The sequence below is a fragment of the Giraffa tippelskirchi genome, chromosome 11 (genome assembly GCF_054371585.1).
Source record: "Giraffa tippelskirchi isolate mGirTip1 chromosome 11, T2T-mGirTip1v1.2.pri, whole genome shotgun sequence".
NCBI classification, from domain to species: Eukaryota; Metazoa; Chordata; class Mammalia; order Artiodactyla; family Giraffidae; genus Giraffa; species Giraffa tippelskirchi.
In genome coordinates, this window is record NC_137285.1 from 86,428,624 (window position 1) to 86,446,071 (window position 17,448).

The 17,448-nt window shown below is 39.1% G+C and overlaps 1 protein-coding gene across 1 annotated transcript in view; it reads right to left on the bottom strand.

Annotated features, from left to right (window-relative positions):
* CNTN5 (contactin 5) overlaps positions 1 to 17,448 on the bottom strand; it is a 1,514,795-nt gene that overhangs the window by 396,501 nt on the left and 1,100,846 nt on the right. The window contains exon 9 of the mRNA XM_081545335.1: positions 6,702 to 6,905. Coding sequence (XP_081401461.1) covers positions 6,702 to 6,905 — 204 coding nt within the window. The remainder of the gene's footprint in view (positions 1 to 6,701; positions 6,906 to 17,448) is intronic.

Sequence of the window (17,448 nt, forward strand, 5' to 3'; positions counted from 1 at the left end):
ATGAAAGTATGAGCTTGTCATACATAAGGCAGAGATAGTAAGACCTTGAAAGGAGACCAGACATAATAGTGTAAGGGAGACAGAAGTGTGTCTGGGAGAGATAACAGCAGTTGTAGGAATAAAGGGCTGTCAAAAGAGAGAAGTGGTTAAAGGGGGGTGATTAATAAAGTCGTGTATGCTTTGCAGGATGTCAGCTCCTTGTTCACTACCCTCCAAACCATTAGAAAAATTCTGTATTACTTATAAATGCTTTTGAAGCTAGATTTATCTGTCTTGTTTACAATGCAATGATCTGTGAGAGTGCTCCAGGGGCACTGAACCAGGGCAGGCAGATCCTATGATGCATGGTTACACTAGTATTTAGGGTACTATCGCCCCTCGTGTTATATTGTAAGCTACCTAAGGACAATTACTGCATTTGTTTTGCCCTCCATTATATGCCCACTGTTTGACAAATTATCTGACACATAGTAGGTGTGCAACAGATTTGTTAATGTATGAGGATGATTTTTCACAGTGCCAGCAGAGGAAAATCTGATCAGGTCACTCATGTGCTTCCTGTCTTCTAAAGTTTCCCCCTCTATATTCTGGATCATTTTTGCATGTCTAAATGACCTCGGCCAGAAGTTTTACTTCCTGCAATTGCCACTGCAGCCAGGTCTATGGAGATACAACCAGTTTCACTCAGTTGCAACTTGAGAGCATTTTGTAAATGCACGTGGGAATTAACTGCCTGTGGAGTCACCTTTAGGGATGGAAGCCATCGATATGTCTGCCAAGGAGATTATCCTGAATGCCCCTCATAATGCTCTGGTACTGTGGGACCAAGTTTCAGCTGCCTGTCAAAGTGGTCGTCTCCATAATGCAACCCCCTTTTTCACTATTCCACTCCTCAACCCCACCGCAACCCACACTCCTGCTTTCTGGAATACATTTTATATAAACTATCTATAAACAAATTTTGTTCCAAGACAAGATAATATATTTTATAACAGTTTATAAAGCTTTATTTTTACTTAAAGGGAAATAATTTGCCTATGTATATAGTCTCTGTTATTTTTAGAAAGGTCTTCCTTTTTCTGAGGTGCAAAAATGCGATGTTCTGAAATGATTTTTATAGCTAACTTTATGGTCACAGCAGATTAAAGGTAATTTTTATATTCAAACCCCTGCAGAGGTGTTTGCCAAGTTTGCAGAAATATCCATTATAATGCCTGTCTCTGCAGTGAGAGGTTTGTAAAACCCAGCAGGAATTGCAGCTGACTGTGATGCGAAAATGGAATCATCCACGATCATATTCTATTTTTATTTTCAGACTAAGCGTTTAATATAAGCCACCTACTTGGGAAATCATTCAAGAATATGTCCTTCTTACGAACACGCTCTTCAATTACTATTTTGAAGAGAGATCAAATAGTAATGTAAAAGTCTTTTGAATTAAGAACAATTCCAAACTATTCAATGCCTTTCTGTGACAGCGAAATTGTTAGTTGCTCAGTCGTATCAGACTCTTTGTGACCCCATGAACTGTAGCCTGCCAGGTTCCTCTGTCCATGGCATTCTCCAGGCAAGAACAATGGAGTGGGAAGCCATTCCCTTCTCCAGGGTATCCTTTTTACCCAAGGATTGAACCTTGGACTCCTGCACTCCAGGCAGATTCTTTACCATCTGAGCCACCAGGAATGATATTAAATACTTCCTGGGTTTTTTTTTTTTTTTTTTGCCTATTATATTGATATAAACTCTATATCCCTTCAGTAAGCTCAGTAATTTTTAATAGAAACAGTTCATTTAGCAATGTATACCAATATTACGTCTAAGAAGCTTGGACACTGTTGTGTGTTTCCCAATTTGGTAAGCTTGGTTTCTTTCTGAGATGGGGTGACTGTGAGAGGTGGGTCGACAGTCAGCTCTGCTTCGATATGAAGGCCTGGAACTGGATGTTGGGCTGCAGACATTCAGGTGCAAAAATGAGACGTTTTTGCATTCTGTGCCACAATTCACATTAAGAACTTTAGCTTTCCTTGGAGATTTCACTCATGTCACTGAGACAAGCCTTTTGGTCTTATGGAATGTAGGGACAGGGAAGAGAGTGGATTCCAATATTGATAGATGATATAGATGTTTAACATACCTAAAGTAAGTCCTCCTTTGTTTGGTGCCATTTCTTATGCCCACCCTTAGCTAACTTTGATTTCAGAGTTTTTTCAGGTTTCCACTGGGTATATGGTTTTTAGCCCTTTCTTTGGATCCCATAAACTTTATTCTAGGTTGGCTCAGTGGTAAAGAATCTACTTGCAGTGCAGGAGAAGCAGGTTTGATCCCTGGGTCCAAAAGATCCCCTCGGGGAGAAGTGGCAACCCACTCCAGTATTCTTGTTGGGGGAAGTCCCATGGGCCCAGGAGCCTGGTGGGCTCCAGTCCATAGGGTCGCAAAGAGTCCGGCACAACTGAGAAACAGCCTGACTAAGCCTTAAACTCATGTCCTTCCTTATCCTTCCAGAAATATGTCAATGTGTCTCATTTGTTAATGAAACGCTACCTCTCCTCATTGACGATATGAATATTTCTACGGGGTTTCAGCATAGAGACAGGAGACAAATACAGCCACCCAGTCCATCAACTTGAGCTGTACGCCCACTTCTCATTGAAATACTCATTTTCCTTGATTTCTTTGACACTGCATTACTGTTTTCCCTCTTATCGAGCTCATCTCTTCTCACTATCCTTTGTAGGGTTTTCATTCTTTATCTTTCCATTGCAATTTGGATTATTCAAGGCTTGGTCTTAAGCTCACTTCATTTCATGGGCTTTCTTTCTTTTTTTTTTTTCCCCAGGGAGTTCGGAATGTTTCATTTGAACCCAGCCCCTCGCCACAAACTCGCCAGAATGTCAGTCCCCCCTCAGCTGGGCGGTGCCAGCATCACTCCGCAGGCAGTACAGCCTCCAGGGCCAGAAGCTGCCTCTCCTTGGTGGTCCCAGAGGAGACCCCCGGGGGGCTGCTGGCGAGTGCAGGAGCAGAGCGCGGGCATGCACAGAGGGGGCAGCGTGGCCCACATCACCGCCTCCTTCATGGGCGTTCTTAACCACAGTAATGATTCATTTATCATTCGCGTCGTGGAGACTCATGTCCATATTTCATCACTATTATTGAAACTGAATTGTGTTTGTATAGCATAATTTTAAGAGAAATCACATTCAAAGTGTACCACAATATTATTTCCTTGTTATATTCAATTTAAAGTTTCACTCATGAAAAACACGTCCAGGAGAGCACACATGTCCACAAATAGCTTTAAAATCTGTAACAATGCCATACTGAATGCTAACTGTATACTAATCATTTGTTAACATCTATTTATTTTCAGCTTTTACAGTCAATCTATGGGAAAGTTTAGAACTCTTGGTTACATTTGCAGGAGAGAATATCAGAGTAAAAGTGGCAGATGAAAGGACATAGAAGTAATGTAGAAAAGGTAAAGGAAAAATAGGATTAAAACTATCACTTTGTATAATAGAAAGTCAAGAATTATTTTCAAGAGTTAAAAGGATAGTTGAGATTTAAGCACATAGTCAAATTAAAAAGGAAACAACAGAAAACTATTATATAAATATAATATGTGGGCGGATAGAAGAAACATGTATATCATATGAGGGAGTAAACAGCTGTTCTCTAAACTTGATTAAACAAGAAGCACAGTTTATGTGAAAACCTTGGGAAGAAAAATATGACAAGTTAAATAACTGCCTTAGGGAATGAGATCGGATGGGAGAGAGGTACTGCTTCCCCCAACCCCCCGGCTCATCAGCACTTATAAACCTCTTCATTCTTTTGATAAGGGTATATCTCTATGTTAAAAAGTAAAAATTAGAAGACAACCACCAAGAAAACAACAACCTTAGGTAAATTATAGAAAGAACAAATGTGAATTTTCTAACTTTTCTAACAAAAATCTTAAAAAGACTGTTATTGAATGATGTAGTTGAAATTTACCAGCTGTTTTCCACCTGTTTCTTTTAACTTAGATGTCAACTTTAAAATAACAGTTTTATTTTAAAATTTTATTGAGCCTTTCATATAGTACTTCACAATTTTTTTTAAATATAGATGTTTGTAAAATAAAAATGAGTCAACAATTTCAACTGCTTCAGTAAACTCAACCAATATGACTAAACATATTTTTTAGCTTAGTGACATAATATTAGTTATATAAGAAACCATGACTGAAAAGGCCAAAGTGGTGAGCTCTGAAAAGGCCAGTGGGAATGAAAATCAACAGTCTAAGAGGGAGGAACTGGTTTTAATAGGAGGAGGGAAAGTGGAGTATCTCTACTGAATTAGAATAAAGGAAAAACAGTATAGATGGAGAAGTAGTTAGATTTGAATTTCTGTTCATAGGAAAATAAACGACACTTAAATAGTTTTGTAAAGCAGTGGGTAGAGAAGGAAACTATCCAGTTTGAGAAAAGAAGACAAGATTCTGAAAACTTTTGGGAGAGTTACAAATTAACCATCCACATCAACTTACTAGGATTGAGGGACAATGTGGAAGCTGGTGATCATGCATGCATGATGAGTTAACTTTCTAGTAGCTTTCAGATTTCAAAGCAGTCACAAATTAAGTGTATAGTGAGTTCATTGGGAGTGAGGTTTTGGCAGACAAGAGCAACAGAATCAGAAGGGCAAATGAGTTTAAATATCATCAAACAAATTACGCTAATCTTTCTAGAAATGCTTGACATTGGAAAGTAGAAGGTAGAGTTAAGTGCTACATCTGGGCCACGAAATAAAAGAAATACCAGAGACTGCTGATCATGAGTACTGAGCTCTTAAATCACTAGTGAAGGTGGAATCAATTTTTGGATTCTGACTTCACATGTGTTCTCTCCCTTGTGAAAGTCAATGTAATGTTTAGGGTTGTTGTGTGCAAAGAAGGCAGAACAGCCTGAACAACCTCAGGTCTTATCCAAACGCATAGTATTATTACATAAATTGGTGTAAATGGAATTAATTATTGTCTAGTCAGCAAAATGTTACAATTTTCAAACAAAGATATTTCAAATTCTTAAGGAATTAATGAGAATATACTCAAAACTTTATGAAAATGGCTTATAGAGAATCACTTCAATTGTCAGCTACCAACTAGATAAGTTTTTAAAATGCACATCTATTTTCCTTCATTCTTTTCACCCTATAGATATTCTTATATAATTTTGAGGTTGGCATACTATACACACAGTCATAGCTTTAGCTGTAGTGACAGAATACACAGTGATGACTCTTCAATCTCTTTATCCAGCCTAGTTCTTTCTTGTGTATATTAGGATTATATATCCGTATACGTACCGCATATTTCCACCTAGATTTCCCATAGATATCTCATTGTTCCTTCATCTGTCTTATCTCTTTTCATGAAAAGAATCATGACCCATCTGACGAACTAGGTGAAAGCTTCCTCCTACTCCAGAGCCCCATGTTTAATTAATCATCGCATTCTGACAATTCTACCTTGTTGGCATCCCAGGCATGTTTTCTGCCCTTCAGTGTTATTACGGCTGCTTTCATTCCATCCCTCCTCACTTCCTGGCTGCTTAGTTTTTGTAGCCTCTAAATTGGTCTCCCAGTTTTCCTTCTTATTTCTCATCTCTCCTCCATGCCGTTACCTAGCAGTGTGACCGTTGGTAGTTCACTTCATCTCTTTAAAGTTGTCTTCCTCATCTCTGAAATAGATACTGCATTTATACATTCTACCTGATAGAATTATAGGATTATTGCTAATAAATACATACATTATATATAAACTCTGGTTATACTGGTCATACTTCACTGCAGCGTATACTCTAAACTAAGCATATAAAAGACTACCATTGAAACAGATTATTTTTTAAGCTTCACAATCCATCAGGATTCTCGAGCTCACTTCTTAATAATACCTTCATAGATTTTTTTATTGCATGACAGAGCAAGCCACATATCATATATCAACTGTAATATAGCACTTTACTTCTTTAATGCAATGCTTAACTGTAAATGTCTGTAACGACAAACGAAGTATTTAAATTTGAAGATACTTTGGATATATGGCAATACCTATAAATATAGAATCATCATTTCTGCCTGAATTGCACTTAAAAAAGTACCAACTGCTTCAATTATTGGAAAAGTAATAATAACAATTATAACTATACCACGAAATATTAAAAGCTGAACATTCGATTTGAAGGTAGCTAAAGTGAAAAAGTGATGAAAAATGAACCTTGTAAAATGCTTGCAATTTATACACATATGCTATATAGAGGCCCTAAAGAGCAAAGAAAAGAACTGTGGGGTTTTTATTACAGTTCATCTTTTCAGAATCCCTTTCCCTTTCTGGCACTAGAGTAGTGCTATGGTTAATATTTCTCATCTATAGATCATCCCTTTCCTATGTAAGAAAATTTATTCTAAGATATGCAAATCTTACACTCAAAGTGTAGGGATTCTAAATATTGCAAATGTCTTTTTATTTTATTTGCGCTAGGTTTAAGTATTTAGAAGACCACTAATACATTTTTTAAAGTATTTTTGTATAGAAGTACAGTTGATTTACAATATTGTGTTAATTTCAGATATACAGCATAGTGATTCACTATTTTTGTAGAAGATACTCAATTTTTCACATTTGAAGTAGCTAACCATTAAATCCAGGTCAGGCAACTTACCATCATTACGCAGAGTCAGTGGTGCTGGAGGACTAAGTACTCGAGCATTCGTCACTGTGTTTTTCACCAGACAAATATAGCTGCCAACATCTGATGTTTGGACTTTAGAAATATAAAGGTTGCCTGTCTCCTGGGAAATGAACCGCCGGCTGTCTTCGGCCACAAAGGAAGGGAACTCGTTAAATACCCAGCTATAGATGATTTCTGAAAATATACAAAATTTAATGGTTGAAAGATTATTTTATTAACAGTTAAACTCAAACAACAAAGCCTTTATTAAGTGTTAGATATGTTGCAAGATCATACATAGGTGATTCAGATATCTATATCATTTTGTATTTTATGTTCAAAGAACTATGTCTCTTCATGATTAAAGGAAGATCTGAAATATCTTATTTCTTAAATATTTCTTAAAGCCTTTATCCATTCATCCATGCACTCATTCACTCAAGTCTAATGTTTGTTGAATGTGTTTTAGATGACTAGAACTATGATATGATGGCACTAAAATTAAAAAGATGAGAGAGAGAGTTTCCCATTCTCAAAGATCAGTCTAATGAGAGAGATCTACCCAAACCTATGAAACAATGTGGAATAAAGAAGTGGAGATATGCCCTGTATTGAAAGGAAGATGAGGAAAAAGACACTTAACGCCACAAGTCAATCAGCAAAAGCTTCTTCAGCTGAGATGCCTGAGCTACATTCATTTACTAATTTTTTCACCAAATATGAATTGAGGGTCATGGTAGGCCAAGAGCGCTCCAAGTAGGGGGGAAAAAATGTCTGTGCTCTCATGGAGCTTTCATTGTAGTGGAAAGAACAAGAATACAGATCTAAACTAAGTATTTGTCAAGTGGTAATAAGTGCTGGGAAGAAAGGTAAAGCATGAATAAAGAGCTGGAACATGACAGGGGTGAAAAAGACACGTGAATTTATATTTTAAAACTCTGACTGCTGGGTAGAGATGAGACTATGTGAGGACAAAGCAGGGACCAGGGGAAGGGGAAGCTGGAGGGATAATGTCCACTAGCCTCAGTGGCTATTTTCAAAACAGACATGAAATATGTAAATGATTTGCACCAGAATGGTGCTTAGTGGTAGGGATAGTAGTGGTAAAGTGGTGAGAAGTGATTGATTCTAGTAAAAATGTGATGTTAGAGCTGACTGGAATTGCTGATGGATTGATTATGAAATGTGAGAAGGCAAAAAAGATTAGTCAAGGAGTAAGATTTTGAGCCACCACCACAGTTCTAAGTTACTGGAGTGAAAAATCCAAGAAAGGGAATTAGAGGTTAGAGATACTGGAAATAAATCCAAATGACTAAACACAGATTAACATGGCATTTATGTTGTGTTGGGGAACTTGCGCTCTATCCTGGATATTTTCTAGCAAAGAGTTGACATAAATATGTACATCTGTAGGTGTGGGGAAAGAACAAATTAGCCCTGATGGCACAGTCAGGCTCTCTCACCCCTGACCTCTCGCTCTTGCCCCATGTTTTATGAATAATAATTATGTAACAGCTGAGATCACTTAGAGGACTGTGCATGCTGGTCATGAGGTACTTGCTTGGCCACAGGCTACTTTGCGCCATACACTTGTAGAAATTTCACCATGAAAGCCCTGGCTGCTGCTGCACTGGGGCTCTATTGGACTGACATCATGGTTATCTTATGTGAAGTTATGTTAGGGTTCCCTTATGGCCACATTATGGGCATTTTCGGCTGCTGCTGCAGCTGCCACATTAGCCAGGAAAGAGGCTGTGTTACGGCTGCCGTGCCAGCCAGGAGAGAATAAATGTGTCTGCAGTTCCTATGGCTCCTCCTGTCTTCTTCCAGCCTCTTAGTTTGCCCCTTGGGTTTAGCAAACAGTGTGAAACAACTGACATCACAAACACGAACAGTGATGCAATTGGTATAGTTGGCAGGATACCCAGCAGGTAGAGGAGCCCGAGGCTCCAATGGATGGAGGAAGCCAGTGGCCACCTTATAGCATATGGTACCACGTGGCCAGGATCCTCTCAGCATGGATTCTAATGGAAGACTTGGAGGCAATGGACAGTTCACCGGATAGCAATGAAAAGCAGGCAGTGGATTCCTGTTTGCTGAACAAGGCAGCACGGACTGCCGCTGCACCATCGGGTGGATTTTCCTGACTGCCCTGAAGGTGAACATGGATCACGCCCTATGCGATGCTGCACCAGTACACAATGTGCAGAGATGCTTGGAAGAAGTAGAGCAATGTATATTGACGTTAGGTCAAGAACCCCGTGGCCTTGAAGAACCCAGCATCTCTGACAGTGAGGCAGGAAGTGACAGTGACGATGAACATTATGAGATTAAGGATAATGATGATGGACGTTGTGAGACTGAGTATCCCTGCTTGGCAGTGAGGCCTGTTGTACAGAAGAAAGTAAAGAATGAGCACTATGGCCTGGGGGGACATCTTCAAGGGGCTCCCAAAGTGAGAGTTCACAACATGTCACTCGTGTACTCAGATGGAGTTGGTTGACTTGGGTAAGCAATTTTGGCAAAAGCATGGGGGGGGGGCGGGAGGAGGGATCATTGGCAGCATGGCTTTTGTGACTTTGGGACACAGGGGTGGACAGTGCCATATGTGTTAGGGATGAAATAGAATCAATCCAGTTCAGTTCAGTCACTTAGTCATGTCTGACTCTTTGCAACCCCATGGACTGCAGCACTCCAGGCCTCCCTGTCCATCACCAACTCCCAGAGCTTACTCAAACTCATGTCCATTGAGTTGGTGATACCATCAAACCATCTCATCCTCTGTCATCCCCTTCTCCTCCTGCCTTCAATCTTTCCCAGCATCAGGGTCTTTTTCAAAGAGTCAGCTCTTCGCATCCGTTGGCCAAAGTATTGGAGTTTCAGCTTCAGCATCAGTTCTTCCAATAAACATTCAGGACTGATTTCCTTTAAGATGGACTGGTTGGATGTCTTTGCTGTCCAAGGGATTCTCAAGAGTCTTCTCCAACACCACATTTCAAAAGCATCAATTCTTCTGTGCTCAGCTTTCTTTGTAGCCCAACTCTCAGATCCAGACATGACTATTGGAAAAACCATAGCTTTGACTAGATGGACCTTTGCTGTCAAAGTAATGTCTCCACTTTTTAATATACTGTCTAGGTTGGTCATAACTTTCCTTACAAGGAGCAAACGTCTTTTAATTTAATGGCTGCAGTTGTTTTGGAGGGTTGGCATCTATAACCATTTACCCCTCGTTGAGACAAAGGTTGCAGAATGCTAAACTACTCATGCAAGGGAGGCCTAACCACACACGTGCCTTCATGGAATGGATTAATGCTGCCAGCCACACTATGTAGTCAAACATGGGCGAGCTCCTGGAGAGTGTGAGTAAATGGCTTATCTACGCCAAGTTGACCCACATGGTGAGAAAACTGGGCATGAGGTGTTGATATTTAACCTAAATACCTGAGGCCCAGATGACAAGCATTTTACTGGAGATTTTATTATGCCACTTTGAACAACGCCCCATCTACCACTTTTGAATCCAGGACTGCTCTTCTTGTGACCTGCGTGTGGTGCCCCATCTATGAGGTGACCTCGATAGTGGCTAGCTTGGGAGAAACAGAGGGATGGCAGGAGGCAAAGGGGATTAGAAGCATGAAGACCCTGAAGGGGGCCCGAGCTGGTAAAGGCTGCCTCCTGGTGATGAGAATGCACATGTGGGCTGATTTGCTGGCAGCGGGAATTGACAAATAAAATTGATAGACAGCCCAATGCTCTGCTCCCAGAGCTGTGGAGGCAACTGAGACCAGAACAGCAGTTTACCAAGTTTGGGAAGCATTCACAGCAAGAGGTTCAGGTGGTTCAGTTAAAAGAGTACATGGTGCCCATGAATGTTCCTTTAGATGATGCCTTTTTCCACTCTGAGTAGGGCTCAGACCAAGGCACCCTCCTGAAGAGTCAGGGACCAGAGACGACATGTAGAACTTTTAATTCACTGGTCACTAGCCAATGTACAGAGAATAATGGCACTGGTTGACCCCAGTGCTGAATGCAACCTTGTTTACAGCAAGCCAGAGGCTGTGTCCTGACCTTTGGAAATTGGAAGGCTCCCTATGCAGAAGTATACTGTAAAGGCTTTGTCCTATAATGTATGATGTAGGTTTATGCTGTGCCCTATAATGTAGATTTAGAGCAGTGAACTGTAAAGACTATGTCCTGTTATGTGCTACTAACTTTTGATTCTCTTGCAGAGTTAGAACAGTGTGAGAGCATTTGCAATCATGTGGTGCCCTGTGAATGCCAAAAATTCCCTCCTTGAAGGGGTGGGCCTGGCGCCTGTAGAGGGTTTTTGCAGGTCCTTAACGAAAAAGCCTGAAGGTGTGGAACTGACCCTGTGGAGGCTTTCCTGCAATTTTACAAGGACAACCGGTGGACTAGACTTGGCCAAGGAAGATAAAAGCACTCCACATGTAGTGGGTGGCTCTTCTAGCCCCATGAGGGCAAGGACTGCAACATGAGTTTCATGTGACACCTGGCGTTGGGTTTCGGTATGTGTTGGGGATGTAGCTGTTTGTTGTTGTAGCATCTACTGCTGTTGCAAGATGTAAATTCAAGGGCCAGTTTTACTCGGCGAGGGACCATCACAGGTGAAGGACCATCACAAGCGATGGATTGCATGTGGACTGTGAGGTGAGAGACCCTGAAGGGGTGGAATTTAAGGAAAGAGCAAATTAGCCAAGATGGCGTGGTCAGGCTCTCTCGCCCCATGGCCTCTCGCTCTTGCCCCATGTTTTGTGAATAATGATTATGCAACGTCTGAGATCCGGTCATGGCATCTGGTCCCATCACTTCACGGCAAATAGATGGGGAAACAATGGAAACAGTTATAGACTTTATTTTCTTGGGCTCCAAAAACACTGCAGATGGTGACTGCAGCCATGAAATTAAAAGACGCGTGCTCCCTGGAAGAAAAGATATGACAAACCTAGACGGCATATTAAAAAGCAGAGACATTACCTTACCAACAAAGGTGCATATAGTTAAAGTTATGGCTTTTCCAGTAGTCATCTATGGATGTAAGCCGAGTGCTGAAGAATTGATACTTTTGAACTGTGGTGTTGGAGAAGACTCTTCAGAGTCCCTTGGGCTGCAAGGAGATCAAGTTAGTCAATTCTAAAGAGAATCAGTCCTGAGTATTCATTGGAAGGATTGATGCTGAAGCTGAAACTCCACTACTTGGACCACCTGATGAGAAGAGCTGACTCATTTGGAAAAGACCCTGATGCTGGGAACGATTGAAGGTGGAATGGAAAAGCGATGACAGAGAATGAGATGGTTGAATAGCATCACCAACTCAACGGACATGAGTTTGAGTAAGCTCCAGGAGTTGTGGTAGACAGGGAGGCCTGGCATGCTGCATGCAGCCCATCGGGTCGCAGAGTCAGACACGACTGAGCGACTGAACTCAACCAAACTGAATGGCTGAGCGCATTTACAGCACTGTGATTGCGCGTCACGAAGTCCTTGCTTCATCACCTGTAGGAGTTTCACTATGAAAGCCCTGGCTGCTGCTGCACCGGGGCTACTTTGGAGCAACATCGTGGTTATGTTATATTATGGCTCCATTATGGCTATATTATGGTAATGTTCTGACTCCTGCTATAGCTGCTACGTCAGCCAAGAGAGAGTCTGTGTTACGGCTGCCATGCCAGCTAGGAGAGAATAAACGTGTCTGAAGTTCCTACAGCTCCTCACATCTTCTTCCAGCATCTTAGCTCGTGCCTTGCCCACCCTGGGTTCAGCGAACAGAACAGTGTGAACAGCAAGACAATTGCCATCATGAACAGGAACAGTGATACAGTAGGGTATTCTGGTGGTTCTGCAAAGGCTGAATTTAAGTAAGCCCAAGGTTGCGGAAGGGACTAAGGGAACAATATTGCATACTGAAGGTAAGAGCTGAAGAAATCTGAATCAGAACCTAATCATAGCAACAAGAAGAAGGATATTGGGATATTAGCCCAAGAAATACATAGGAAGGGGTTCCTTGGTGACTCAGACAGTAACGAATCCTCCTGAGATGCAGGTGACTCAGATTTGATCCCTGGGCCAGGAAGATCCCCTGGAGAAGGGAATGCCTACCCACTCCAGTAGTCTTGCCTGGAGAATTCCATGGACAAAGGAGACTGGTGGGCTATATACAGCTCATGTAGTCACAAAGACTAGACTTTCAAGACAAATGAAGAGACAGGTAGTTCAGAAACACTTTCATATCTTCCTTGAATGGCTGGGAGGAGGATGGCATGTGAAATTCAGGATTAAATAAAAATGAGGTCAAACTGGTTTAAGGAGAAAGATCATTGGTTCCTTTTCAGGACATTTCGAGTTTGAGGCAAATCCACACGAGAAGTTCCAGCAGCTGGTAAACATGTGTCTGAAATCCACGAGAGTAAATCTGTGGTTGGAAGTTGTTGGTATATTGGTATAATTGAATCATGTAAGTAAATGAGAATAAATATGGTGAGAAGATAGTTCCCTGGAAAGCATAACATCTAAATAAAAGAAAGAAAACAAAAATGTTCAGAAGGGGAGAGGGAAGCAACCCTTGGAAAAATTCAAGGCAAATAAAGAAAATGCAGTGCCACAGAGGCCAATGGCTCAACCATTTCAAGAAGGTTAAATAATGCCAGCTAAGGAAAAAGGACTCAGTAGGACTACTTATAAATATAATAAAGGTAAATGTTACTTAATATTGACATTTGGGATATCACTGAATGGCAACTTCAATAGATGAGTGGAAATCAAAACCATATTGCAACTGAATTAATAAAAGAAAAAACTTGTATGCCAATAGCATTAAAATCTCAATAGACATTAGAATTACCTGTGTTATAGCTGAAAGAGCAGATTTCGAAGTTTCGTTTCTACACAGTTATTTGTTTAATAACACCACTTGAACTTTTAAGAAAGCTCAAGTGTGATTCTAATCTAATCTAAGGATTGGGAAGCCCTATTTTATGCCTTTCTTCTCTTTCTTTTTCTCTCTCCTTCTTACTCTCCCTTCTCCTCCCTCCCTCCTTCCTTCCTTACAACATATGGCATACTCTAATTGTTATAATGAGAGTTTCATTTGTTGCTGAAACAACACTCAGGCATTTTGATACTTTTTGCAATTTACTCTTGGGTTAGACTTTACTGGAGACATCTCGATCTTTGATTTGTATTACTAGAAATTTTGGAAGAAAGAAAGCAGAGAACGATCACATTAGAGACTATCATTAACTGAAATCTAATTTTGTTATACCAATAGTGTTTACTAAGTTACTGTTTTGCACAATATTTTTAGAATAGCAGAAAGTATTTACACAAAATTGGCATTTTTTTTCTCAAATTTTATAGGTTAATGGGTATTTGGGTATTCAACAATGCTTATTTAGTTTTTAAAATAAGTTTTTAGCTTTATATAGCAAAGCATTTCATAATTTTAAGAAGGATAAAAAGTGGAAATAGGACACAGTAGAAAAGCTGACAGTCTGAATTTGGATTGGATTTTCTGCCTGTGCCCATAATGAATATATTGAACCCGTCTAAATCTTTCTTAAAGTTACTGTTTACTTTCTCTTATATGTTTTTTTAGCATTTATTTAAAATTCTTTTCAAACTTCTCTTTACTTTCATAAAAAAAATACAAGCATTCACTTTACTTTTAGTACGTCAGAACCTGAAGATAACAAAATGATTCAGGAAGTGGTAAAACATAGTTGGCTCTGGGGGCATTTTCTTTACTCCCATATAACACTTTGTTTCATAACAGTTATGCTTGGCCTTAAAAATATTTTAATATAAGCTGATATGTTAAATATTAAAATCGTAATATCATTATGCATTGTCAGAAGCATGCTAAGATTAGCTGGGCAGTTGTGATTTTTCCCATTCTTCTAAGGTTTTGTTTTTTTTTTTTTTAATAGTATGTTTGACTTAGACAATTTAAAATGTTTTAGAAGTCTTGATATTATTCTTCAATGTGTGCCCCCTAAAGTTTTTATGTTAAATTTCTCTAGTGCATTTTTTATACTGTGATAGCATACATTTTGTTTACAAACTTGTACTGTGTTGACTTAAGGTTTTGGTTTCTTATGGCAGATTTTTCTTAACTTTTTTCCTGAGTCAGTGAGAGCCATTGAATTTCACTGAAAGAATAGCCCATTAAGGGCCTGGTTTGGTGCAGACATTTATTCTAACTTTCCCTCTCAGGAAGACCCCAAGACTTGTCCTTTATACCAGCATGAACAATCATCCTCAAGCTCCTAGACTCTGTAGTCTACGTCCATTAACTTTTGTTGCCAAAATTTCCTCAGGATTAATGGATTAATTGTATTCCTAGATGTTAGTTAGGATTTATTCCTAGATTTTTTTCTATTTGTTTCGGATGCTTGCTTTTTTCCCATTCCTGTGAGCTTGGCTATATATTAAGCTTTATTTTATTTATCATTTAGGGGAAAGGTTATAGGTTGGTTCTGTTTTCCTAATCGAATGTCTGGGTTTTGTGGCTTTGTTCATTGCAGACTTTCATCACACTTGCTGTAATTGATTCAGTGTCACGAAACAGACTAGCTTTCTTTTGCTCCCCTAACAAATAAGATGATTACTTAAATGATGTATTTCTATGTCTACAGGGTATAAAAACATGATCATCCTTATGGGAAAAGATGTTCATTTCTTATAACTACAATGCCATTAATTTTTTTTAAAAAGTATGAGAAAGGGGAATAAAACTGCATACTGCACTCTCTGAAGTCTTTGAAAACAATTTCAATGAGTAATCATATGCAATTCATTTCAACATTCTCTAAATAACTGCAAGTTAGAAGATAACCATTCTTCTTCCTAATAATGTGTGTACATAGTAGAAGCTTTGACTCAAAAGATTTGGAGAGAACACAGTGGATATAGCAATTGATTTGTTCACCATCCAATTAATAATGTGACTCTTTTAAGGAGTCTAGTTTTTTTTATCCTTGTCAGCTATAAAACGAAAAATCTAAAAATTAGAATCTTCTCTATTTTTTAATATAAGTTTTATGGTTTATAATAAAATTTTCAGGTAATGGGCTATATGGATCACAATCTCTGCTCTTATCTGTTTTTCATTATCCTTGTAATGTGAGATATATAAAATAGCTATAATTATAATTTGTTCTTTATTATGCCATTGGAACGTTTTAGTTTGTTTTAATATTTAATTTAAGCTTTTTACTTGTAGTTTGATAAGTTTTTTCATTAATTTTTACTGGATGCTGCTTAATAGAGTGTATGTTATAAACAATTTAGTATTTATTAATTGCTTTGTAAACATTTTTGGTTTTACAGTTCCTTTATCTGTTATGACTCCTTTGCCTCCAGTTCTGAAGAAATAATTGATGTGAATATATTTGAATAATGAAACTTGGTAAGTTATTGGATAAAACGGCACTGCTTTAAAAATTGGCACTATGAAGATTTTGCTTATATAAAGTTTGTAGCTGGTGGCTAGCTACCATTTTGAATTTTAGAATTAATGACATTGTGAAGGAAATTATAGGGAGTTGTACCATTAATTATCCATTACTACTGAGCATAAGGGGTTATAATCTGAAATTAAGGCAATGTTTTTTGCATTGCAGATTTATATCTGCATTGTGATAGAAAATGTCATTATTAGCAACATTAAGTACTCTTTGCAGATTAGAGACTAAATCTACTGTATTTACCACCATATCCCTTAGGACCCAACAGAATGGCTGGTGTGTAGTTGCTCAATACATAGTTGATGAGAAAATGAATAATTAGAATATAAATAACAATCTATATATTTAATAAATAGTTCTAAATTTTAAGAGTAGATGTTTTCATATTTTAAATTTCTGATTGCAAATTTTTTAAGATTTATTTGAACTTATCTTGGCCTTTAGAATATAAATCAAAGATTACATTTGATAACTGAGCTAAAAACAGATCCTGAGAAGTAATGTCAGCAGTTTTAAAAATCTGGATTGTACTGTCAATGAACAAAAGACAAAGGGTCATGTTGACAAAGTTACTACGAAGTATATTTGTGATTTATTCTGTTAAGTAATTTCAGCAGAGTTTTAGGGGGATGTTAAATTTGAGGTGATCCAACCTCCCTCTTTCATGGTTGGGGACTGCAGCCATGTTAGAAGACACTAGTTTCTTGGAAGGAAGATTATGACAAACCTAGACAGTGCATTAAAAAGCAAAGGCATCACTTTGCCAACAATGGTACACATAGTCAAAACTATGGTCTTTCAAGTAGTGATTACAGATGTGAGAATTGGACCATAAAGAAGGTTGAATGACAAAGAATTGATGCTTTTGAACTGTGGTGCTGGAGAAGACTCTTGAGAGTCCCTTGGACTGCAAGGAGATCAAACCCGTCCGTCCTATGGGAAATCAGCCCTGGATATTCATTGGAAGGACTAATGCTGAAGCTGAAGCTCCAATACTTTGTCCACGTGATGTGAACAGTCAACCCATTGAAAAAGACCCTGCGGCTGGGAAAGACTGAAGGCAAAAGAAGAGGGTGGCAGAGGATGAGATGGTTGGGTAACATCACCAGTTCAATGGATGTGAACTTGGGTGAACTCTGGGAGAGGGTGAGGGCCATGGAGGCCTGGTGTGCTGGAGTCTACAGTGTCACAAACAGCTGGACTCAACTTAGCGACTGAACAACAACAACAGCCTCCCTCTCAGGTTAACAGCC